General features: G+C 41.0%; 1 protein-coding gene across 2 annotated transcripts in view; it reads left to right on the plus strand.

Moving 5' to 3' along the window:
• Positions 1-8737, plus strand: part of fdxr (ferredoxin reductase) — a 44288-nt gene extending 35551 nt beyond the window's left edge. Inside the window, exon 12 of one of the 2 annotated variants that reach the window (XM_055654094.1) lies at positions 8382-8737. In XM_055654094.1, the coding sequence (XP_055510069.1) occupies positions 8382-8392 (11 nt within the window). In that variant the 3' untranslated portion in view covers positions 8393-8737. Of the gene's footprint in view, positions 1-715; positions 1011-8381 lie in introns of those variants that run through there. The other variant, XM_055654093.1, reaches the window with a different exon arrangement.
• Positions 8738-25153: the final 16416 nt, after the last annotated feature.

Below are 25153 nucleotides of genomic sequence, written 5' to 3' on the forward strand. Positions count from 1 at the left end.
TTTTATTACTCATCGTCTCAATGTATCAAGTGGAGGCATCATTTTAGTTTTACTTCTTGCTATAATGTGGTTTAAATTAAGGTTTTTTTAAACAAAATAGACCTTTTGAACAAAACATTTTGATGCATTGCCTGTGCAGATGGGAAAGAAAAGATCATCTGATGGGAGAAAGCTGCAAATTGACCAAAGCTGCTAGATATTGATAATGGAGTGATGTGATAAAAAGTTGCATATACACACCAGAATTTAATTAAACATTTAATATGTCCAGTGCAGAATTGAGAGTAACACACCACTCATCACTGCTGAGCATGAAATAGAAACAGAAATAGTCCCACAGTGCTGTGGTCCTGTTACACCTCCAAAAAGCTAATGGTTTATCTGATTTTGTCCTTAAACTCTACTTTTCCAGCCAGTCCCCATTTATTCTATAAAGAAAGATGATGTTTGGGTAGTATTTCTCAGTTTGGGGATCTAGCAGAATGTTGCACAGTATTTTCCCTTCAACCAAAAACATGCAATCATTCAATCCAAGCCATGTACTTGACTTCTCCTTCAAAATGCATTCTGATTTTTGATGAGCACTCTATTTTAATGGAATGAAGGAATACAATATGGTTATTTTGGATTCTGTGTAGATAACAGTGGTTGCACTGACACTCTCAACTGCTTGTTTTTGTGCATTTTAAACAACTAGTTTGCAATCTTGTTTTAGGGATATGCCCAGTTTCATTTTCTGGATGGAAAAAAATTGACTCTTTTGAAATGGCAGCAGGAGAGAAAGTGGGCAAACCCAGGGAGAAACTCCTGAGTGTGAAAGAGATGCTAAAAGTGGCCAATCAGTGACCAAGCGGCCTAATGCTGAGATCTACAGAATGTACCAGACTTTCTTCAGAGAACATTGCCAGTGGCTGATTTAAAGAAGAAGCATTTCTTCTTTTATTCTTTGTATAACAGTGGCAAGACCACAAGATTCTTTTGAAAGATAAAATCTGTGCCCTGTGGTGAAATGTCTGCTGAGTTGGAGTATTTTTCCAATTTGTGTGTTGAGAACTTATTTCACAAATTGAACATCATTCTCAGCAGAAAGATACTGTTGGTCCTAAATGTGAGTGTTACCAGTGCAGAGTTGGGCCAACCTACCTTGAACTGTTTTCCAGTAACTTACATTTTCTATGTACCAATTGAGTATTCAAGTTTAGAGAGTCCACGTCTTCAGTTTTCCTTCATTACAAAGGTCACTGGTTTGATTTTTTTTTTCACAAAATAGAAAACTCTGAAATGCGGAAATAGCAGCTAACAAAAGTTGCATTGAACAATCCTAAACTAAAGTTTACACTGCCTTAGTATTTTGTGTTTTGTCAAGAAAATGTGGGCATTGTATGGAAGATGTAGTCTGGCTGGAGCACTGTATAAGTTATGCGTAATATAATTGACTTGTTCTCTGCTGCTTCTGTCCATAGTCTGCCACATATTGATTTTAAATACCAAATTCATGAATTGGATCTCTCATAGAACATAGAAAAGTATAGTACATGCAAATGCACTTTGGCACACAATATCTGTGCAGAACATAATGCAACAATAATCTCATGTGCAGGAAAGAACTGCTGATGCTGGTTTACACTGAAAATAGACATAAATTACTGAGTAACTCAGTGGGCCAGGTAGCATCTCTCGAGAAAAGGAATAGGTGATGTTTCTGAAGAAGGCTCTAGACCTGAAACGTGACCTGTTCTTTTTCTCCAGAGATGTTGCTTGACCCACTGAGTTACTCCAGCATTTTGTGTTATAAACTAATCTCATCTGCCGGCATATGATCCATATCTATCCATGCTCTACACATCCATATGCCTCTTAAATGCCACTATCATATCTGCCTCCACCTCCAACTGCATATTCCAGGCATTCATCTGGGGGAAAAAAAATCCATCACACATCTCCTTCAAAATTTGCCCCCTTTGCCTTAGCTATGCTCTCTATTACACTTTTTTTTTGACAAACCATGTGCATTAGTTTAGACATTAATCCATTTTCTAACCTCAGTCATTTATCTTATGTGCTGCTGAACTCCCACTCCACTGGCTCATTTTGTAGGTTCATAATTACCTTATCAGGTTTGAATTTATTATTCTCTTTGACCAGTTTGGACTAGATTTGTGCCTTATTCATTGTCATAAATTAGGAAGTAGGGAGCTCCAAAAGTGAGCATAAATCCAAATAGGAAATCAAGTAGAAATTTACCCTTTTATATATTGTGAATACTAGTTTTACATGACCTATAAAGAGATAATGAAAAATTAGCTACTGTTGCTGCATTTTGGTTGGGCTAGATTGGGGGGAAGGGGAAAGAGAGGGGGGGGGGGGGGGGGGGGAGGGGAAGGGGGGGGGGGGGGGGCAGGGTGGGAGGAAGTGGGGGGGGGGGGAGTGCCTACACTTAACTTGGCCTGTGACATCTTGCTTTGTGTGGTGTAATCCTGTTGATTTAATTTTTCATCTCATTGTGGGGGAATGAGCTTTGCCTTTTGATAAAGTTGTCAAAAATATTAACTGAAACATTTAAAACTAATGTAAATAATTAAAAATTAATTATTAAAATTAATTAATGTTAATTTTGTGACTTTAAAAAAATTATATGCCTTCTATTTCATAGGCTAGAATCCTTTTTGATTTTGTTGTCTCGATCTATGCCTGATTTAATCTGAGATTCCCATCATGAATAAACTCTGCAATTTGAACCACATTGTGTTCAGTCACAAACATTTGAGACAGTGCATATGCAGAAAGAAGTCTTAAACCCCTTTCTCACGGGGCGACTTGACGCAAGAGTTAAGCAGAGTTGAACATCGTGGGAACCTCTTGCGATAACCGTACGGCATTCGTGGACCACCGTGGACCGCCGTGGCACTAACGGCAGGTACTCGTGTAACTTGGTGACTCGGGAGAAAATTCAAACAAGCTTGAATTTCTCCAAGAGTGACTTGTACACTTGTGGTTGAACATTGCAACATTATATGCACGTAGTGGCCAGTGCGATATTCGTACTGACTCTTGCGTGTACCGTGGGAACTCCTGCGAACGGTGAACCCGGAAACTGGACAGAGGGGACAGAAGGTGAGTAAAAATTGTCTTCTGTGGGATTGAATTTAAAAAATAAAGATTTGCATCCGCATATGGACATCAACTTATTCATGAGTTATGTTAAGAAAATAACTGATCTTTAAAAGGGACTTTACTGAAAGGTCCCGCATTTTTATGGTCCGTGAGAAATTTTTCACATGTACTTCTTTGAAAGATACAGATCGGAGTCCTCGCCGACCAGCGATCGATGCCGTTCCGAAGCAGGGTCCAGAACGCTACCAATCAATGTTCTCCAGAGACCCGTGTAAAGGAGTGAACTGCACATGCCTGTTTAAAACGAAGACAGACACAAAAAGCTGGAGTAACTCAGCGAGTCAAGCAGCATCTCTGGAGAAAAATAGGTGATGTTTCGGGACGAGACACATCTTCAGACTCAATTCCGATTAGGATGTCTGAAGAAGGGTTCTGATTCGAATCGCCACCTATTCTTTTTCTCCAGAGATGCTGCCTGACACGCTGACTTACTCCAGCTTTTTATGTTTTTCTTCCCAGATCTGACTTACCTGCTGAGTTACACCAACATTTTGTGTCCTTTTGTGCGTATTAACCAGCATCTGCAGTTCCTTTAGACATTACCTAACTTCAGATTTTAGAGATATAGCGCGGAAACAGGCCCTTCGGCCCACCGAGTCCGCGCTGACCACCTATTCTTATACACTCCAGGGACAATTTTACAATGTTACCGAAGCCGATTAACTTACAAACCTGTAATCTCTGGAGTGTGAGAGGAAACCGGTGCACCCATGGTCAGGATCGAACCCCGGTCTCTGGGGCTGTGAGGCAGCAACTCTACCACTGTGCCGCATGTAGTCAGATTTAATAAATTGCTGGTGTCGCTTCCAAAGACAGAGGCACTTATAATATTAGATCAGAATTGCATCTTTCCGCTAATAGAGTCAATTATTAGTCAATTAATAATAGAATCAATTATTGTTGGTGACATTTCACCTACGAATATCAGACTATTTTCGCAGAGGTAAGGGCCAATTAGGCATAGCAAATAGGTACTTTTAAACATTTTTTTCCGACTATTTTGTCAAATGCAAATACAGGGAGAATGATCAAAGTGCTCACATGGCTCACTCTGTTAGAAGCGTTCTGAGTTTAAATGTTCCGTGTATTCCTTCTTAAAGTATAAATTTTTGTGTGGCCAGGGGTGTGATTGAGAACAGCTGGGGAAGGGCGGAGGGGGCGTCACGAATAACAGCGTTTCCCTGGCCATATTATGGCCCATTCCCCAACCGTAACATCAATCAAGCTCTGTCTAACTCCGCCTTCACACCATCCCCCTGTGACATGGGTTAGTCATTGCTGGGCGGGCTGTGGGCCGAATGGCCTGCCAACGGGAGTCAGAGACTTGACACTGAGATCCATTGTGCAGGAAGGAACTGCGGATGCTGGTTTTTACCGAAGATAGACACAAACGCCACCTGTTCATTTTCTCCAGAGATGTTGCCTGACCCATTGAGTTACTCCAACATTTTGTGTCTGTGTTCACTATGAACATTGAATTATTTAATTTTAGGTAACTTACACTCTCTCCCTCTCCCCCACCCCCTGGCCCCCCCCCCCCCCCCCCCCCCCTTTTCCCCCTCCCCCCATGCAGTAAATGTCGGTTAACCAGTCCAAGGTTTGCAACGATGGTTCCCTCTTGGGATCACACCATCCCTAGCCAACAATTGGCCTATCAGGGAACCAATTATAGACATAAAGTGCTGGAGTGACTCAGTGGGTCAGGCAGCATCTCTGGAGGAAAGGGTTAGGCGACATTTCGGGTCGGGACCCCTCGTCAAAATACCCTGCTGAGGTCATCTGTTGTTGGCCCTGATTTGTCCCAGTCTTTTCTTGCTTCCAGTTCCCCCCTACAATCATCCCGAAGAAGGGTCCCGACCAAAAATGGAATCTATTCCTTTTCTCCAGAGATGCTGCTTGGCCCGCTGAGTTACTCCAGCATTTTGTGTCTAACTTGCTGATTCAGACAGTTTTTGATTATCAAGGATTCTGCGCTGACTCTTTACTCTGAAACACACGTTGGCAATTTAAACTTGGGCGCAACTAACATCGTCTTACTACCGTGGGAACTCTTTAACTCAGCGGGCAGGCAGCAGTTGATTGTTGCTCCCTTCAGTTTCTCAGGGGGTCGGGACGGGACTGGAGTTGGGAGGGAAAGGTGGGGGAATCGAGGGAGAGGAGGGGGAGACAGATGGGGGTGTCTTCATTTACTGGCGGCGGGTGTCTGTCACTGAAACAGGCAGGTGAGATTTCACATCCACTTGTGTGTGCCTCTCTCTCTCTCCCTCCCTCCCTCTCACACAGGCTGAGAGACTCTGCCTCTGTGAGTGTACGTCTCTTTCTCCCCCTCTCCCACACACAGTAAGACCGAGGTACTGTGCTCAGTCCATCTGTGTCTCCCACATACACAGTAAAACTCTGCTTTGTGTGTGTATATATACGTATCCCCTCATTTCTCTCTCTCTCCCCCCCACCCCTCTCTTTCTCCCCCTCCCCCACCTCTCTCTTTCTTTCTCCCCCCACACACAATAAGACTGATGTATTCTGCTTAGTCTCTCTTCGCTCCCACACACACAGATAGACCAAGGTCATGTGCACTCTTTCTCTTCTGCCAGTCACCCCGAAGTACATCACACTGCCTCTGTGCCTCTCTCTCTGTCTCTCTCCCCCTCTCTCCTAAGTAATGTGGCATCTTCCTGCAGTAAAGTCACGGCATCAGTACAGGCATGTCTCCAAATGAGCCAATTGAACCAAGGGAGGATATTTATAGTGTGTGAAAAAAAAAGTGACATCATTTGTGCCACGTGATGATTTAATTACACTTGACAGTTTACAATGTCCATTCAAGATTTAACGGGTAAGCTCGGGAGACGGACAAGTCACTCGCACAAATAACAGAAATGCCAAGTACTGTGGGAACTCTTTGTCTACTCCCCCGTTATATCGTGTGATATCGTGCTAGACCACGACCACTTCACTCTGGTTACATCTTGCGTCAAGTCAATGGCATTTCTTCCCATATCAGGAGCTAACTGCCGTGAACATAGTGCTGAGCTTTTAGCTCAGTAGATGTCTTTCAACCCCAGATTCAATTTTTGGCCACTTTGTACCTATGACCTCATTGTCTTGCTTGTTTCACCAAATCAAGATGATCTGTCATACCATCCAAGGATCTGTAGGTGAGTGGAGGCAACGATAGTGCTAATGCTGCTGGATTTCCTGAGTCCTACTAAGCAAACCTTAATGGTGTTCAGCATTATCATGCACAGTATTTTCTTGCTCTTTAATATGTTTTGATGATCTAAAGAGTCCTAAGTTTTTTAACCTTTTTATAATCAGAGACTGTAATACTTGCAGTAGTGTGGTAAATTGATTAGTAATTCCAGGTCGGTATTCAAGTATGGCCACAATGGTTTTTGCCCTCTTGCATAAGTCGTCCCTGGAACCGACAGTCTGTGCAGTGAGACCATCGCCAGTGGTACTTGATTTTTGCATTGGGAACAGTTGTCCAAAACTAACGTTTTCCTCCATTGTTGAAGTGAAACTGAAATTGAAGAGCTCCTTCACTGTAACTGCATCCTATCAACCCCAATAATCTTAAGAATACAGAAATGCTTTGTCTCCAATAATGTTGCCATGGGAGATGAAGCTGTCAGAAATAAAATTTCTAGTTGAGTTGAGCCATCCCACACATTAGATGTCGAAGCACAATGAGTTGACGAGCATAATTCGCAATTCGGTCAATTGTCTTTCAGTTACTTGAATACCCAATGCATAATGGTACATGGCTGTTATATATACTAACTTTGAAGTGCGCATAACATGTGTTTTGGTCTGTGCAACTCCAAAGCTATCTATATACAATTGAAATGGTTTCAGATATTTTGTTGTTGCAGAAATGGCAGTGACTCCATTAACGCTTGTGCGGAAAAGTAGTACATGTTGTCTGTTTATAAAATCTCATGCAAAGTGCATTAAAGTTTGGCCTTCCACTGAACCTGGAGCACCATTAAAATGTAGTCTAATAAAATGATATGTAAGTTCTTTGCTACTGCCTGTTGAATATGGATAGGTGGCTTCATGATTCAACTGCACGGGGTTGCTCCTAATTTAGTATTGATGGCAGTCTTGCTGGAGGAAATGGAAAATATCCCAGTGGTACAGGGGTTATACACTGGTGGTCTTAAGATATGATCACCATCACAGTGAGGGGAGTTTTAATCTTCAACCAACAAGGAATACTTTATCTTTGGTACACAAAAATGCTGGCGAAACTCAGCGGGTGCAGCAGCATCTATGGAGCGAAGGAAATAGGCAACGTTTCGGCCCGAAACGTTGCCTATTTCCTTCGCTCCATAGATGCTGCTGCACCCGCTGAGTTTCTCCAGCATTTTTGTTACCTTCGATTTTCCAGCATCTGCAGTTCCTTCTTAAATACTTTATCTTTGAACGTGTACAGAGTACAGTGGCTGCTTGGAAGTAGTCAGTGCTTAGCATTAATTTATTCATGTTCTATCTACTTTGAGACTACAGGCAAATGTATTTATTTTGAACATGGGGAAATTAAACTTGGGTACGTGTACAAGTGAAAATCCCTATTTCTCTACCTCCTAAGCAGCTTGTATTGCATTGAAGAAGGTTTGGGTATAGTTGGTCATCTCTAACGTGGCCCAGCCTCAGCAGGAGAAAAACGTTGTTCTCAAATGGATCGGTAAGTTTATGACAGTTTGGGAAAGCTGAAATGAAATTGGTATTTTAAGTTAATTGGCTCCTACTGATGTACATCAACTTTAGGATCCTCACAACGTTGATAGAACCCAAGTATAGTTGTGGTTCACCAATCTACTGTGAAGGTAAAAATGTTTTAGAGCAGGTACTCTAAGAAATATAGGGCAGCATGATTCTCATTTGCACACCCACAGTAGATTCTGGAATAAATCTGTTATACAATGTTCAAGAATACCCCCTTGTGTGTTAGCTTGCTTCTGGTCTGATTTTTTTTTAATTGAAGAGAGAGAGAGAGAGAAAGAATGGGGGAAAAAAAACTCAACTAATATTACGGATACAGATTGGATACTAATATGATTGATACAGACCAAGAAAGCAAGTTACCTGAAGTTGTAGAATGCAGTATAGATTCCAGAAGACTTCAATGTGCCCAGACGAACAGTGAGGTGCTGGAGACACAAGACAAAGGGTTGGAACATTGACTGGTTCTTTTTCCACAGATATGACCTGACCTGCTGAGCATGTACCGACCATGGAACAACACAATTCTTCCTTGCTGCTGCTTTACAGGCTATCTTTGCTACTCTTCATCCCACTCAGTTGTGGGAATTAGTAGGCTTGTAATGGATTGTGATTACTTGTAAACCAGGATTCAACAAATTCTCAATCCTGCTGACTGTCCCTTGTAAGCAGAAGCAAAGTACTGCAGATACTTGAAAGAAAAACAGAAAAGCTGGAAATACTCAGCAGTCAGAGGAACATTTAATATTTTGTGTAGATTTTTTTTAAACTTTCTGGTGGTGCTATTCTCCACATTTAGAATATCTTGTTTCGTTTAGTGGTGAAACTTATATAATGTGAAATTATATGGATTCTGGGGTGAAAAAAGTGGGTGTTTTTGTATATTGTTTGCCAAGTATACATGAAATCAAGATCTTAAAATAAAAAAATGACAATGACTATTTGGTATTGTTCAGGCTGTTGACCTGTGCACCACATACCAGCTTAGCTCTTGTTTATGAGCTCTCTGTTCATCTCATGCCCCAGTAAGTGAGCACAGAAAGTGGCTCAAACCGCATCATGACTTCGAGGGAATGCTGCATTGTCAGAGGTACTCTGTTAATTTATCCAAATGGAAGTACCAAGTTCAAGTTCAAGTTCAAATGAGTTTATTGTCATGTGTCCCTGTATAGGACAATGAAATTCTTGCTTTGCTTAAGCACACAGAAAATAGTAGGCATTTACTACAAAACAGATAAGTGTGTCCATATACCATGATATAAATATATACACACATGAATAAATAAACTGATAAAGTGCAAATAGCAGAAAGTGGTTATTAATAACCAGAGTTTTGTCCGAGCCAGGTTTAATAGCCTGATGGCTGTGGGGAAGTAGCTATTCCTGAACCTGGTTGTTGCAGTCTTCAGGCTCCTGTACCTTCTACCTGAAGGTAGCATGGAGATGAGTGTGTGGCCAGGATGGTGTGGGTCTTTGATGATACTGCCAGCCTTTTTGAGGCAGCGACTGCAATAAATCCCCTTGATGGAAGGAAGGTCAGAGCTGATGATGGACTGGGCAGTGTTTACTACTTTTTGTAGTCTTTTCCTCTCCAAGGCGCTCAAATTGCCGAACCAAGCCACGATGCAACCGGTCAGCATGCTCTCTAATGTGCACCTGTAGAAGTTAGAGAGAGTCTTCCTTGACAAACCGACTCTCCGTAATCTTCTCAGGAAGTAGAGGCGCTGATGAGCTTTTTTGATAATTGCGTTAGTGTTCTCGGACCAGGAAAGATCTTCAGAGATGTGCACGCCCAGGAATTTGAAGTTCTTGACCCTTTCAACCATGATATAAATGGGGCTGTGGGTCCCCCTCCTACTCCTTCCAAAGTTCACAATCAGTTCCTTGGTTTTGCTTGTGTTGAGGACCAGGTTATTGCGCTGGCACCATATGGACAGTTGCTTGATCTCCCTTCTATATTCTGACATCCCCATCAGTGATACGCCCCACAATAGTGGTGTCGTCAGCGAACTTGATGATGGAGTTCGCACTGTGGTTGGCTACGCAGTCATGGGTATAGAGTGAGTACAGCAGGGGGCTGAGCACGCAGCCTTGAGGTGCTCCCGTGCTGATTGTTATCGAGGCTGACACATTTCCACCAATACGAACAGACTGTGGTCTGTGGATGAGGAAGTCGAGGATCCAGTTGCAGAGGGATGCGCAGAGACCCAGTTCTGCGAGTTTGGTAACCAGTTTGGAGGGGATGATTGTGTTGAATGCCGAGCTGTAATTGATGAATAACAGCCTGACATATGAGTTTTTGTTGTCCAAGTGGTCCAGAGCGGAGTGGAGGGCCAGCGAGATCACATCCACCGTTGATCTGTTTTGGCGGTAAGCGAACTGCAGTGGGTCCAGGTTTTTGTCGAGGTAGGAGTTGATTTGCTCCATGATCAGCCTCTCAAAGCATTTCATCACCACCGGCGTTAGTGCCACTGGTCGATAGTCATTGAGGCACGTCACCTTACTCTTCTTGGGCACCGGTATAATTGATGCCCTTTTAAAGCAGGTGGGGACCTCAGCCCTCAGAAGTGAGAGGTTGAAAATGTCCGTAAAAATTCCCGCCAGTTAGACCGCACAGGTATTTAGAACACGACCGGGTATACCATCAGGACCAGGTGCTTTTCGGGGGTTCACCCCTCTGAAGGATTTCCTGATATCGGCCTCTGTGACTGAGACTGAAATGCCATCACAGCGAATGGGGGATCGGGAAGGCACATCAGTATTCTCCCTGTCAAAGTGTGCGTAAAACGCATTCTCGTCAGGGAGTGATGTTATACCGGCATTCGAGCTGCCTCCTGGTTTTGCCTTGTAGAAGGTGATTGCATTCAGGCCCCGTCACAGCTGCCGAACATCTGTCTCATCCTCCAGTTTGGAGCAGAATTCCCTTTTGACCTTTTTGATGGCCTTAGCAAGGTCATATCTGGATTTCATGTAGGCCACTGTATCATCGGACATGAATGCCCTGTGTCTGGACTTTAGAAGAGTGCGGATCTCAAAGTCCATCCAAGGTTTCTGATTGGGAAACACTAGGAAGGTTTTTGTAGGGATGCAGTCTTCCACACATTTCTTTATGAGGTCTGTAACGACCGTGGCGTATTCGTTCAAATCCGTTGACGAGTCCTTGAACATTGCCCAGTCTACAGACTCCAAATAATGTTCAACTAGCTTTTATTTTTGTTTTGCTTGTGGCATACACATAAATATAACAAGCAGTGAAGACTAGCTAGTTCTTGAATTTCTCTCCTTGTGAATTATTAATAAAAATTAAATATTAATAACATTATTACTACTCTTGGCTGCTGATGTTGCAGAATGATCATTGCAAAACATTTGCACAAGTTTGTAAGAGTTTGAATTCATAGAGAATCTCATGGGAAGATCTTAATGATGAGATGATACAAGTTCTGAATTTGTTTCAGTGTGCAGCCATAGTAAATACTGCAGCCAATTTATGGATAGCAGGATCTCCATGAACACCCAAAAATGGCATGAAATTAATTACTGATTTTGATCTTGGTTAAGGTAATCTTTGTGCCTTTTTGTCAGGTATTGGAGGCATCAGAATATTATTTACTGAGCTAGTAATGCTGATTGTGTTCTATTCTTCATGGTTCTGGATGTTACAACCAGGCAATATTTTACTAGTTCACACTACCGAACAGCTTTGGTGTCTGTTACCACCTCTCTTGGTTAATCTCCTAGTACCATTGGAGTGTGGGATGCCCTCAACAAGGTACAAGTCCATTGGAAATATATTGCATTTCAAGAACTGGAGATATAATCCCCTTAGAATCTGAGCAGCCCGCAGCACATAACAGCAGGAGTGTTTATTTAACATTTGCATTTCTTAATTGACTGCTAGAATTTGCAATTGATACTGTTCACAAAATTATAAGAGTGCGATGCTGAGAAACAAAATTCTGGAACCTCTGAGTACATCAGGCAGCACTGGTGGAGGACGAAACAGTCCATGTTTCGGTTCTGTGATCCTTCATTGGGACTCCAGGATTCCCAACCCATTCCCCCAACCCACTACCTCAGATCTTTGAAGTATTTTCCCTGCCACATGAGAAACATGTCCTTCAGCACAAGGTGGTGCTGTTCACTCACTAATGCAGCTTCGAGGGACTTTGACGGTCTGGTATATCCTGGAAGAGGCAAGCTATCCGTGCTCGTTGCTCCCTAATCACATTTGTAGATCAAGTGGCGACTTTGTTTACAAAAAATAGTCTAGCACTTGGCCTCAATTAGTATCACATGAAGGGCATTTTTGGCAGCTGGTTAAGCTGTGCCACCAAGCTATACAGTCTGCACAAGCAGTTTGTGAATGCTTCCTAATGTTCAAATATTATTTCAAAATTAACTGTCAGCTTTTTTTTTTTAGTAACTCCTAGGAATTTGTTGCTCCACTGTTGGGCTCCTTGAAGATTCCAACATTCGAACACATTTAGCAAAGCACTGGCAAACAGGTGTGAGGTGTGTGGCAATCGGTCTTCTGAGTTTGGATAAGCTTTCATGAGAGTCCCAAAATTCCTTTGTTCCACCTGAACTGTTGATAGAAAAACCTGGGCTAACATAAAGTCATAGAGTGATACAGCGTGGAAACAGGCCCTTCCGCCCAACTTGCCCACAACGGCCAACATGTCCCAGCTACACTAGTCCCACCTGCCCACATTTGGTCATTTTCCCTCCAAACCTACTCCCTGCCTCAATTACCTCTTCTGGCAACTTGTTCCATACATTCAACACATTTTTGTGTGGAAAACGTTACCCCTCTGATTCATTTTTTCCCCTTCACCTTAACCCTATGTCCCCTGGTCCTCAATTCACCTACTCTGGGCAAGAGACTCCGTGCATCTATCCGATCTATTCCTCTCATGATTTTATACACCTCTATAAGATTACCCCTCATCCTCCTGTGCTCCAAGGAATAGAGTCCCAACATACTCAATCTCTCTCTATAGCTCAGGCCCTCTAGTCCTGGCAACATCCGCGTTAATCTTCTCTGTACCATTTCCAGCTTGACATCTTTCTTATACCATGGTGCCCAGAATGGAACACAATACTCTAAATGCAGCCTCACCAATGCCTTATACAACTGCAGCATCTACAATACGAATATCTCTGTATCAGAGTAGATTAATTGGTACACATGACAATAAAGGACCTTTTAAACCTTTGAAACATGACCTCCCAACTTCTATACTCAATACTCCTCAATACTCTGACTAATGAAGGCCAATATGCCAAAAGCGTATTTGACCACCCTATCTACCTGTGACTCCACCTTCAAGGAACCATACACCTGCACTCCTAGATCCCTCTGCTATACAACACTCTCTAGAGCCCTACCATTCACTGGGTAGGTCCTGCCCATGTCAGACTTTCCAAAATGCAACACCTCACATTTCTCTGTATTAAATTCCATCAACCATTCCTCAGCCCATCTGGCCAATCGATCAAGATCCTGCTGCAATTTTTCACAACCATCTTCACTATCTGCAAAACCAACCACTTTTGTATCATCTGCAAACTTGCTAATCTTGCCATGTATGTTCCCATCTAAATCATTGATATAGATGACAAAAAGTAACGGGCCCAACATGACTGACAATGTTTGTTATTTTATGTCGGATAGGGATGAATGCCAAATGGGTTATTTATTAATTGTGGTGTTAAGTGGTGAGCCACTTCCATGCTGTAGTCCATCTAATTATTAGGTGGAAAATTCTAGGATTTCAACCCTGTAATTATTAAAGAATGGTATGGTGAGCGAGCTGGATGGGGAGAATGTTCCCAAAGATGAAGGAATGGCGTTGCTATCAAAGGCGAGATGGAATATTATCAAGTTACTGCAAGGGGATCAGTAATGACATTCTGGAAAGTGCTTTCTTACAAATGCAACTACTGTAGCTGAGCAGATAAACAAAGTATGCTGGACTCCTGACATTACCATAAAAAGACAAAGTAAGGAATCATTTACTCATGGTCTCTGGTCTGTTATTGTGGCATGGAGTCTAATAGCCTGTTGCAGTTGAGCTTCTGGTCAGTGGTTACTCCAGCTGCGATGGTTGGAAATTTCTTGAATGTCAAGGGGAAACAATTGGTCATCATGTTCCACATCAGCCCAAGCCTGGATATTGCCTTGATTTATATCTATGGATTGCTTAATTATAGTCATAGAGTGCTACAATGTGGAAACAGGCCCTTCGGCCCAACGTGCCCACACCGGCCAACATGTCCCACCTACATGTCCCACCTGACTCCATTAGGTCCATATCCCTCCAAACCTGTCCTATCCATGTAATTACCTGACGAAAAGCATATGGAATAGAAATAATTAACTATATCCAATCCTAACAAGTTCCCTCTTTTGCCTTGCGAGGGTGGAACATGGGATATTGATGAATTTGCTGAAAATCTTCAGGCCGGGGCGAGATCTCAGGCATGGGATTGAAACAAACAACTGCAGTTATCTTCCATGATGCCAGTATGATTTCATTTGCAAAGCTTTCTCTCTGTTCCATAACTCATTTCAATTTTATAAGGACTCCTTGGTGCCACACATGAGAATTAAACTATAACATTTAACCTTATGACTGCAATGAGGTCTTGTCAGGCACACATTTTTAATGGACCAAGAATGTTACAGGAATAAGATTCAACTACTTCTGGTGGAACAAAACCTAGGCCATTTTGGGGGCAAAATGCAAATGAGGTAATTTGTTTAAAAACAAAATGCAGCAGATCCTGGAAACCAGTGATAATTCAATAAATCCTAGAAGCACCCAATAAGTTGGCATCCATAATGAGGCAAGCAAAGTTAATGTTTCAGGTGATGCCCTTTAGGTGTCAGTTACAGAAGGGTATTGGGCACATGGCAAGAACCCCCCTGCTTTATCCTCTCCAATACACATGTCTTATTTCTGGCATGTGCATGAGTGGCAAATGGGACCTCAATGTAACATTTCAGTTTGAAAAGCAGCATCCATGCCAGATTGGAACATCAGTCCAGTTTCTGTGCCGTGGAATCAAGAGCAGCATCACAAGGCTTACAAATAATGCACTGAAAATGATCTGTAAAGTGCATGTGGATTTGCCAAAAAAAAAACAGTCAGGCTAAACAGTAACGAAGTATGGCTGGTATTACGTTTTATTCTCAAAATGATTGATGTGAACTTTGGGAGTAATGTACTGAATGATCTATTAATTTAAAAATATAATGTCTCACATAATTCTTATCAAGAATATGCTTTAAATACCTTGGTCTCTGGTGAGTCAGAGATTTTGGCACAGAAAGCACAATGCAGTTTGCACAGAATCACAGTGACACAGACACTGAATATGCAGTATTAGAAACTTCTTGACTTATCCTTCAAATAGCTATGTGTTCAGTCAATTTTCACATTCTAATTCGAAGGATGAATTTTTGGATTTCATTCATAGACCTTCAGCACAGAAAATTTCAGCCCACTAAGTCCGTGCTGACCATCATTTTACCTTAATACATTTTAAATAATGTGTCGCATTATCATCAACTCCCTCCAGATGCCACTGGTCATTGAAAAACTAGATTTGTTTAAGAAAGAACTGCAGATGCTAGAATCGACGGTAGACAAAATGCTGGAGAAACTCAGTGGGTGAGGCAGCATCTATGGAGTGAAGGAATAGGTGACGTTTCGGGACGAGACCCTTCTTCAGACTGATGTGGAGGTGGGGAGGGAGGGGGGGCGGGAAGAAGAAAGGAAGAGCCGGAGACAGTGAGCTGTAGGAGAGCAGGGAAGGGGAGGGGAATGAGGGAGAAAGCAAGGACTACCTGAAATTGGAGAAGTCAATGTTCATATCACTGGGGTGTAAACTACCCAAGCGAAATATGAGGTGCTGCTCCTCCAAATTGCGGTGGGACTCACTATGGCCATGGAGGAGGCCGAGGACTGAAAGGTCGGATTAGGGAGGGGAAGTTGAAGTGCTGAGCCACTGGGAGATCAGGTTGGTTATTGTGAACTGAGCAGAGGTGTTGGGCGAAGTGATCGCCAAGCCTACGCTTGGTCTTACCGATGTAGAGTTAGGTTGTAAGCTACCCAAATGGCCTGTGAAGGGGCTGTACGTCCGGTAGCCTCACTCTGGCACTGGAGAAGGCCAAGTACAGAAAGGTCAGCATAGGAATGGGAAGGAGAGTTCATATCCAGGAGCAGACCTTAGTGGACAGAGTGCAGGTGTTATGTTCACCTTGTCGACGCTGTTCTTGTTGATGTATAGAAAGTCACATTGGGAACAGCAAATGAAGTAGACAAGGTTTGAAGAGGTACATGTGAATCGCTGTCTCGCCTGGAAGGGCTGCTAAGGTCCCTTGATGGAGATAGGGAACAGGTGTAGAGACATGTGTTCCATCACATTCAGAAAGGGTGGTTCCTATTTCCCTCTCAAACGCTATGGGTTTGTTTACCACACTCTTTTTGAACTTCAAGGGGTTTAAACATGAACAAATCAATTCTAAGTGACGTCCTGATGACCCTCCCAAACAATCACGTTTCTCTTAAGGTGAGAGCCCACCTCTAAAATCCCTTTATAATCCCCAAGTTAAGATAAGTTGTCATGGTTTAGATATGAAAAGTATCATAGTTAAATGAGCGTAACCTTTAAAACATGGAAACAAATTACCAACTGTTGTGATCCTTTGTCAAGTGTCATAGTTTTTACAAATATAGTAAATGATAAGTATTTCTTTTTTTGTGTGTTTTCTTTGTTTATTTTATTAGAAGTTAATACAGTACAAAACAGTACAGTGGAACCTAATTTTAGGTGCCAACTATGTCATACCGTAATCCATTCTATGTACAACCTCTAGTTTTATGTTTTGAGAAGGAAGTAAGCAAGACAAGAAAAAGAAAACAATAGAAAGGGGAAAAAGAGGAAAAATGGTGGAGAATAGAAAAACGTGAAGTGTGTATATATATAAAAAAGAAAAAGCGGAAAGTAGAAATGGGAAAGAAGGCCCCTTAAAAGAGAAATTTTCAAATCTTTATTCGGAGATGTAGATCTATCCACGGCATGAACTGAAATCAGCAATCTTTACGGTACCGCTGCATCACATGATTCCAAAAAGTCGATGAAAGGAGACCAACTACTTAAGAATTGGTCATATTTATCTATTAGGCGGAGTCTCATTTCTTCAAGGCGTGCTATGTCTGTCATATTCCTAATCCACATTTTAACAGTTGGTATGGTTGTATTTTTCCAAAATTGAAGTGTCAATTTCTTTCCAATTATTAACCCATAATTAAAAAAAACGTTTTGGTCTTTATTTAAATTGATATCTTCTACTATTATTCCAAATATAATCCATTCCGTTTTAGGTTCTATTGTGGACTTGAAAAGCTTTGTAAATATATCAAATATATCGCTCCAAAATTTATTCAACTTTGTACATCCTACAAATGAATGTGTTATATTAGCGTTTTGAAACAAACATTTATCGCATCTGGGAGAGACGTTTGGATAAAATTTATTCAACCTCGTGTTTGAATAATATAGTCTATGTAATAATTTGAATTGAATTAAATTATGTCTTGCATTAACAGAACAATTATGTGTGTTAATCAGATGCTTTTCCCATCTATCCTTCGAGATCTTTATCATTAGCTCATGTTCCCAATCTTCTCTTAGTGCTTCTGTTGAGGGTAATTCTCTATTTAATATATTATTATAAAAGTATGATATTAGTTTTTGTGAATCAGCCTTAATATTCATTGCTTCATCTAAAGGGTCTAAAAATATAGTTTGAAATCTATGTATATATTTCTTCGTCAAGTCACATATCTGTATATATTAAAAATATTGATTATCCTTCAGTTTAATTATCATAGACTTTCGTAAGAACAGTGCAGCCCTCAAACCCCTATACATCAATGGGGACTGTGTGGAAAGGGTCTCAGACTTCAGATTCCTGGGCACACAAATTACGGAGGATCTCTCCTGGACTACAAACACCACCACCGCAGTCAAGAAGGTCCAGCAGCGACTCTACTTTCTGAGGATCCTCAGGAAAAACAACCTGGAGGAGAAGCTGCTGGTGTCCTTCTACCGCTGCTCCATCGAGAGTGTGCTGGCGTACTGTATAACCACATGGTATGCCAGCTGCTCTGCAGCGGACAGGAGAGCCCTTCAAAGGGTCATCAACACCGCACAAAAAATCACTGGCTGCCCACTGCCCTCCCTGAAGGACATCTTCAGCTCTCGCTGCCTTGGCAGGACAGCCAACATCCTAAAGGACACTTCCGACCCTGGACACAACCTGTTCCACCTGCTGCCCTCTGGCAGACGGTACAGGTCTTTCAAAACTCGCACAAACAGACTCGGAGACAGCTTCTACCCCATAGCCATACGTGAACTTAATAATGCAAAATAAGAAATAACACTCACATTCAACTGAATGGCTCTACCTCAGCTGCTATTGTAATTTATCTGTAATTTTTAAATGTTTTTATTATATGTATGTATTTTTACCTTATCTTATACATTTAAACTGCTCTTGTGAATCACACCGTGGGATTGACTTTTAAATTTCGTTGTACCATGTGCAATGACAATAAAGAGATTCATTCATTCATTCATTCATTCATAAATTTTAATTTTAAATGTTGAAATGATAACAGTTTGCCCAATTCATACATATCCCCTACTTTCCTAATCCCCAGTCTATCCCATTGTTGATACGTTTTATCGATGAGAAATGGTTTGAATGTGGGTTGTTCAATAGTGGGGTTAGTACTGATAGATTATTTAATTTCAAGGATACTTTTATTTGTTTCCAAATTCTTATTGGATTGTGAATAATTGGGTTCTTCTTATACATTATACTATTCAATTTTATCGGTGAGAGCAAGATCGTTCCTATATCGTGCGAATAGCACTCCTCTTTCTCCATTCTTATCCACTCCAACTGCTGAGTGGAACTATCCAACCAGTACATTATGTTCTTAATATGCACTGCCCAGTAGTAATACATAAAGTTAGGTAATGATAAACCCCCAACTTCTTTAGGTTTACACAAATGCTTTCGTTGAATTCTGTGTGCTCTGTAATCCCATATAAAATTAGTGATAGTAGAATCTAGTTTTTTGAAAAAGTATTTTGGAATTTATATTGGGATCGCTTGAAACAACTATATTAATTGTGGTAAGAAAGTCATTTTTATAGCGTTAATTCTACCTATCAATGAGAGTGGGAGCGTTTTCCACAATTTAATCATATCATTCAGTTTATTTAATAGTGGCAAAAATTGGCACTAAATAATGATTTGTGTCTTCTCGTAATTGGAATACCCAGATACTTGAATTTTTCTGTTGCAATTTTGAAGGGGAATTTTAGTAAGTGTCTCGAATCCTGTAGTTTTAACCATATAACCATATAACAATTACAGCACGGAAACAGGCCATCTCGGCCCTACAAGTCCGTGCCGAACAAATTTTTTTTTCCCCTTAGTCCCACCTGCCTGCACTCATACCATAACCCTCCATTCCCTTCTCATCCATATGCCTATCCAATTTATTTTTAAATTATACCAATGAACCTCCCTCCACCACTTCCACTGGAAGCTCATTCCACACCGCTGCCACTCTCTGAGTAAAGAAGTTCCCCCTCATATTACCCCTAAACTTCTGTCCCTTAATTCTGAAGTCATGTCCTCTTGTTTGAATCCTCCCTATTCTCAAAGGGAAAAGCTTGTCCACATCGACTCTGTCTATCCCTCTCATCATTTTAAAGACCTCTCTCAAGTCCCCCCCTTAACCTTCTGCGCTCCAGAGAATAAAGACCTAACTTATTCAACCTATCTCTGTAACTTAGTTGTTGAAACCCAGGCAACATTCTAGTAAACCTCCTCTGTACTCTCTCTATTTTGTTGACATCCTTCCTATAATTGGGCGACCAAAATTGTACACCATACTCCAGATTTGGTCTCACCAATGCCTTGTACAATTTTAACATTACAGCCCAGCTTCTATACTCAATGCTCTGATTTATACAGGCTAGCATACCAAAAGCTTTCTTTACCACCCTATCTATATGAGATTCCACCTTCAAGGAACTATGCACGGTTATACCCAGATCCCTCTGTTCAACTGTATTCTTCAATTCCCTACCATTTATCATGTACGTCCTATTTTGATTTGTCCTGCCAAGGTGTAGCACCTCACATTTATCAGCATTAAACTCCAACTGCCATCTTTCAGCCCATTTTTTCAAATGGTCTAAATCACTCTGTAGACTTTGGAAATCCTCTTCATTATCCACAACACCCCCTATCTTGGTATCATCTGCATACTTACTAATCCAATTTACCACACCTTCATCCAGATCATTGATGTACATGACAAACAACAAAGGACCCAACACAGATCCCTGAGGCACCCCACTAGTCACCTGCCTCCAACCCGATAAACAGCCATCCACCATTACCCTATGGCTTCTCCCATTCAGCCACTGATTAATCCATCTTGCTATTCCTGCATTCATACCCAACAGTTGAACCTTCTTAACCAACCTTCCACGAGGAACCTTGTCAAAGGCCTTACTGAAGTCCATATAGACAACATCCACTGCCTTACCCTCGTCAATTTCCCTAGTAACCTCTTCAAAAAATTCAAGAAGATTAGTCAAACATGACCTTCCAGGCACAAATCCATGTTGACTGTTCCTAATCAGACCCTGTTTATCTAGATGCTTATATATATTAACTCTAAGTATCTTTTCCATTAATTTGCCCACCACTGAAGTCAAACTAACAGGTCTATAATTGCTAGGTTTACTCTTAGAACCCTTTTTAAACAATGGAACAACATGCGCAGTACGCCAATCCTCGGGGACTATTCCCGTTTTTCTAATGACATTTGAAATATTTCTGTCATAGCCCCGGCTATTTCTACACTAACTTCCCTCAATGTCTTAGGGAATATCCTGTCAGGACCTGGAGACTTATCCACTTTTATATTTTTCAAAAGTGTCAGTACTTCTTTTACTTTGAACCTCATAGTATCCATAGCTACTCTACTAGTTTCCCTTACCTCACATAATTCAATATCCTTCTCCTTGGTGAATACCGAAGAAAAAAAATTATTCAATATCTCCCCCATCTCTTTTGGCTCTGCAGATAACTGTCCACTCTGTCTCTCCAATGGACTAATTTTATCCCTCGTTATCCTTTTGCTATTAATATAGCTGTAGAAACCCTTTGGATTTACTTTCACCTTACTTGCCAAAGCAACCTCATATCTTCTTTTAGCTTTTCTAATTTCCTTCTAAGTTCTAAGTTTTAAAGACATAATTTCGCTTTTATTCCAATTTATTCTATATCCTGAAAAAGAGCCGAATTCCTCAATTAATGTTAATAATGTGGGTATACTCGTTTGTGTATTAGTAATATATAAAAGGATATCATCAGCGTATAATGAAATTTTATTCTTTGAGTCCTTATATTCTGATATCCGTGAATATTTGGGTGATTTCTAATCCTTTCGGCCAGCGGTTCTATCATAAGGGCAAATTGCAATGGTGATAAGGCACAACCTTGCCTATTACCCCTTGATAAGTAAAATTTTGGAGATAGCATATTGTTAGTTAATATTCTTGCCATCTAATAAAATGTTCTCCCGTATTAAATTTTTGGAGTACTTTGTATAAATACTGCCATTCTACCTGATCAAATGCCTTCTCTGCATCCAGCGTAACAACTGAAATGTCTTCATTGTCCTCATTGTGAGAGTACATTATATTGAAAAGCCTTCTCAAATTATTAAATGATTGTCTTTTGGGTATAAATCCCGTTTGAACCGTATTTATTAAATTGTTAATATAATTATTTAGTCTTCTAGCTAGAATCTTTGCTAAAATTTTCTGATCCATATTTAGAAGTGAAATAGCTCTATAAGAACCCGGTTCATCTAAATCTTTATCTTTTTTTGGTATAAGTGTTATTGTTGCTTCTGCTAGGGTTTCTGGTAGTTTATTTTCGGTATAAGCCTGCTTGTATAAATTGAATAATCTTGGTACAATTGACTCCTAAAATCTTTTATAAAATTCATTACTAAAACCACCTGGTCCTGGGGTCTTCCCATTTTTCAGTGAGTTTATTATTTGTTATGATAAGTATTTCTGAGCACAGATATAGTGATTTGTTCATTCACTGGATCTTGATGTTGCTGGCATTTACTGGCCTCTACTTCAGTAGCTTTGAGAAAGAAAGTAGGAGAGATTCTTTTTGATTCACAGAGTGAATGGGTTCTCTTAAAATTGTGTTATTATGGACCTAGCGCTTCCGTGAAGTTATTAGAGAAAATATCTGCCCATTCTCATGGAAAAATAATGTTTGTGAAATGACCGGTAAATTCTATTTTGAGAAATGGATTCATCAAATTAAGGGCATGCTTAAATATCACAACTTGTGTATGTTCTTTCATGAGATAGATTTGATGCTCCCATATACATTAATACCTATTTTATCTTGCAGAATCTGTAGTTAAGCATCACCTATCGCTTCCAAGTGACTTTTATCCAGTCCAACACGATGAGGTTCTAGTTCTTTTTTTCTTTGAAGAAATAGTGTAGGATATTTCATCCCTTTGAGAGATTATTATTATAATATAATGATGGTGCTTCAAAAATACCCTCAACATTGGAATGCCAACCTAGATTTTGCTCTCAAGAGCTGGAGAGATGTCAATCTTTGCTTCACAGGAACATTTCAGTTAGACATCAGAAATATTAAATCAAGGTTCTATTTCCGCATTTAGCTGGATGTAAAAATTCACATCAAACTATTTAAAAAGGGAGAGGGGAGCTCTCTGCAATATCTCTTCCAATATTTAATTCTTAAACAATATAATTAGAAACAGATTATCTATTTTTATTTATTGGATCTTTTCAATTATATGTTCCCTGCATGTCCCTAAACGTCAAAGTTTATCATGTGTTTTGAGTTTTGAGGTCTTGAATGGCATTGTTTAAAGTCCTTTCCTTTATGCTCATCAACAATGAGATTCACAATTAATACACCAAGATGGAAACAATGATTTTCTGTTGAATGAAGCTTGGGCGTTTTTACCTGGATGGCTCAAAAGGAATAGACTGTGATTAAAGTTGGCTAAATGAGTCAATGCTGTCCCTCAAAGGCATTGCTATCAATCCCACTCCGCACCTGTTTCCCAGTACCTTATTCTTTCCCACATGTCCATCATATCCATCTTAAATCTCTTCCAAACCTCTTACTTAGTATCCCCTTAAATCCCTTAAAGATGATTCACAGTAGCCAATGATTCTACTAACCAGCCAATCTGTGGAGACACCCAGTGGAAACCCACACAGCCACCGGGAGAATGTGGAAAGATCACAGACGCACTGAAAGTCAGGATCAAACCCAAACTTGCTGATCCTATGCAACAAAATTGAAGCACTAACAGGGAACTTTGAATTCCTAAGAGTAGATTATTCTCTTATCCTCTTGTCTCCAAGAAATGTAATGGGAGACAAGCTTCTGTTTTATTTACTTCCCTAATAACTTGGAACTTGACTTAGATGTGGTAAATCACCTTCTGGCGAGAACCCATCCTAGAGAGTCATGTAATTGTACTGCACTGAAACAGGCCATTCGACCTGGCTCATCCATGTCATTCAAGATGCCCATCTATACTAATCTAATTTTCTTGCATTTAGCACAAATCCCTGTATCATTTTCCTATCTATATATATCCCCCAAATGCATTTTAAATGCTGTGATTGTACTGGCTCTACCATCATACCAGGGAAAATGGCCCTTCTGCCCAACTGACCAACCAATATGCCCCATCAAAGCTAGTCCTATATGCCTGGGTTTGGGCCAACTATCTCTCTTGTTTGTTTGTGAGTCTGCCTGTCTGTGATTCAGGGATGCCCTGAACTTCGCCAAAATGGTACACAATAGTGCTACAGTTTTTGCACCACCTTACTCACAATTGTCTCACAATTGCTGTATTTTTATCAAGTTTCATTCAGATTGATGCTATATTTTATGTTATTCATATTTTTAACTACAAAATCCCACTTTAAGAAATATTTCTTCCATCTGCACTGGCAGTTACAGCTATGACGTCACAATGGGATTGTAGCTCTGCCTGCTACAAACTTGCAATCCCAGGATACTGAGTCCTGCCAGCCCTAGCAAGTGCAATTGCAATTTTTTTAGTTTAAAATGAGGGAGAGTGAATAAGGGGAAATTAGCTGCCCATGCATAGTTGGGGGCCATGGGTGAGTGGTGGAATACAGCATTGGGAGAACGGGTTGCGTTGGGGGAACGGGTTGCGTTGGGGGACCAAGCTTCCCATGGGGGTTATGGGTGAATGGTCGAATATTGCATTGGGGGAACGGGTTGCGTTGGGGGACCAGGCCTCCTGTGTGATAGAGACCCAACGGGTCCCACTTGGTCTAGTATATTACTAAAACTCTCATCTTGTTTGTTAGTAGTCTGTCTGCCTGTCTCTCTGTGAGTCATGCCCTGAATTATGCCAAGACAGTACACAATAGCGCTACAATATTTAGACCACCTTACTAACAATTGTCTTGGGGTGTGTTTTTATCAAGTTTCATTCGGATTGATGATATATTTTACAAGTTATTCACATTTTTAATTTTACAAAATCCAGTTTGAAAATAATTTCTTCCATCTGCACACAGGCAGTTACAGCTATGACGTCACACTGGCATCCAAATCCTTGCTGGCCCTCCCCACAACAATGTTGTCATCACAGAACACTGAGTCCCGCCAGCAAGCTTTTGAAGTTTAAAAACAGGGAGGCTGAAGAGGAGGGTGGAGGGAGTGCTGGAGGAGGCAGGGGAACTGCAATTGGATTATTTTAAAAAGTCCTAGCAGCAAGTGCAATTGGGAGGCTGAAGAGGAGGGGGTGGGAGTGCAGGGCAATAAGGGGAAATGAGCCGCTCCCGCGCAGTTGGGGGTTATGGGTGAGTGGTGGAATATTGCATTGGGGAACGGGTTGCGTTGAGGTAATGGGTGAGTGGTGGAATATTGTGTTGGGGGAATGTGTTGCATTGGGGGACCAGGCCTCCGTGTGACAGGGGACCCATTCCCACTTGGTCTAATATCCATCTAAATCTTTGCTATCCATGTGCCTGTCCTGTGATCATAAATCCTATTGCTAAGATTTTTTTTCCTAATAGTTTCCCT

The sequence above is a fragment of the Leucoraja erinacea genome, chromosome 23, assembly GCF_028641065.1.
Source record: "Leucoraja erinacea ecotype New England chromosome 23, Leri_hhj_1, whole genome shotgun sequence".
Lineage (NCBI taxonomy): Eukaryota > Metazoa > Chordata > Chondrichthyes > Rajiformes > Rajidae > Leucoraja > Leucoraja erinaceus.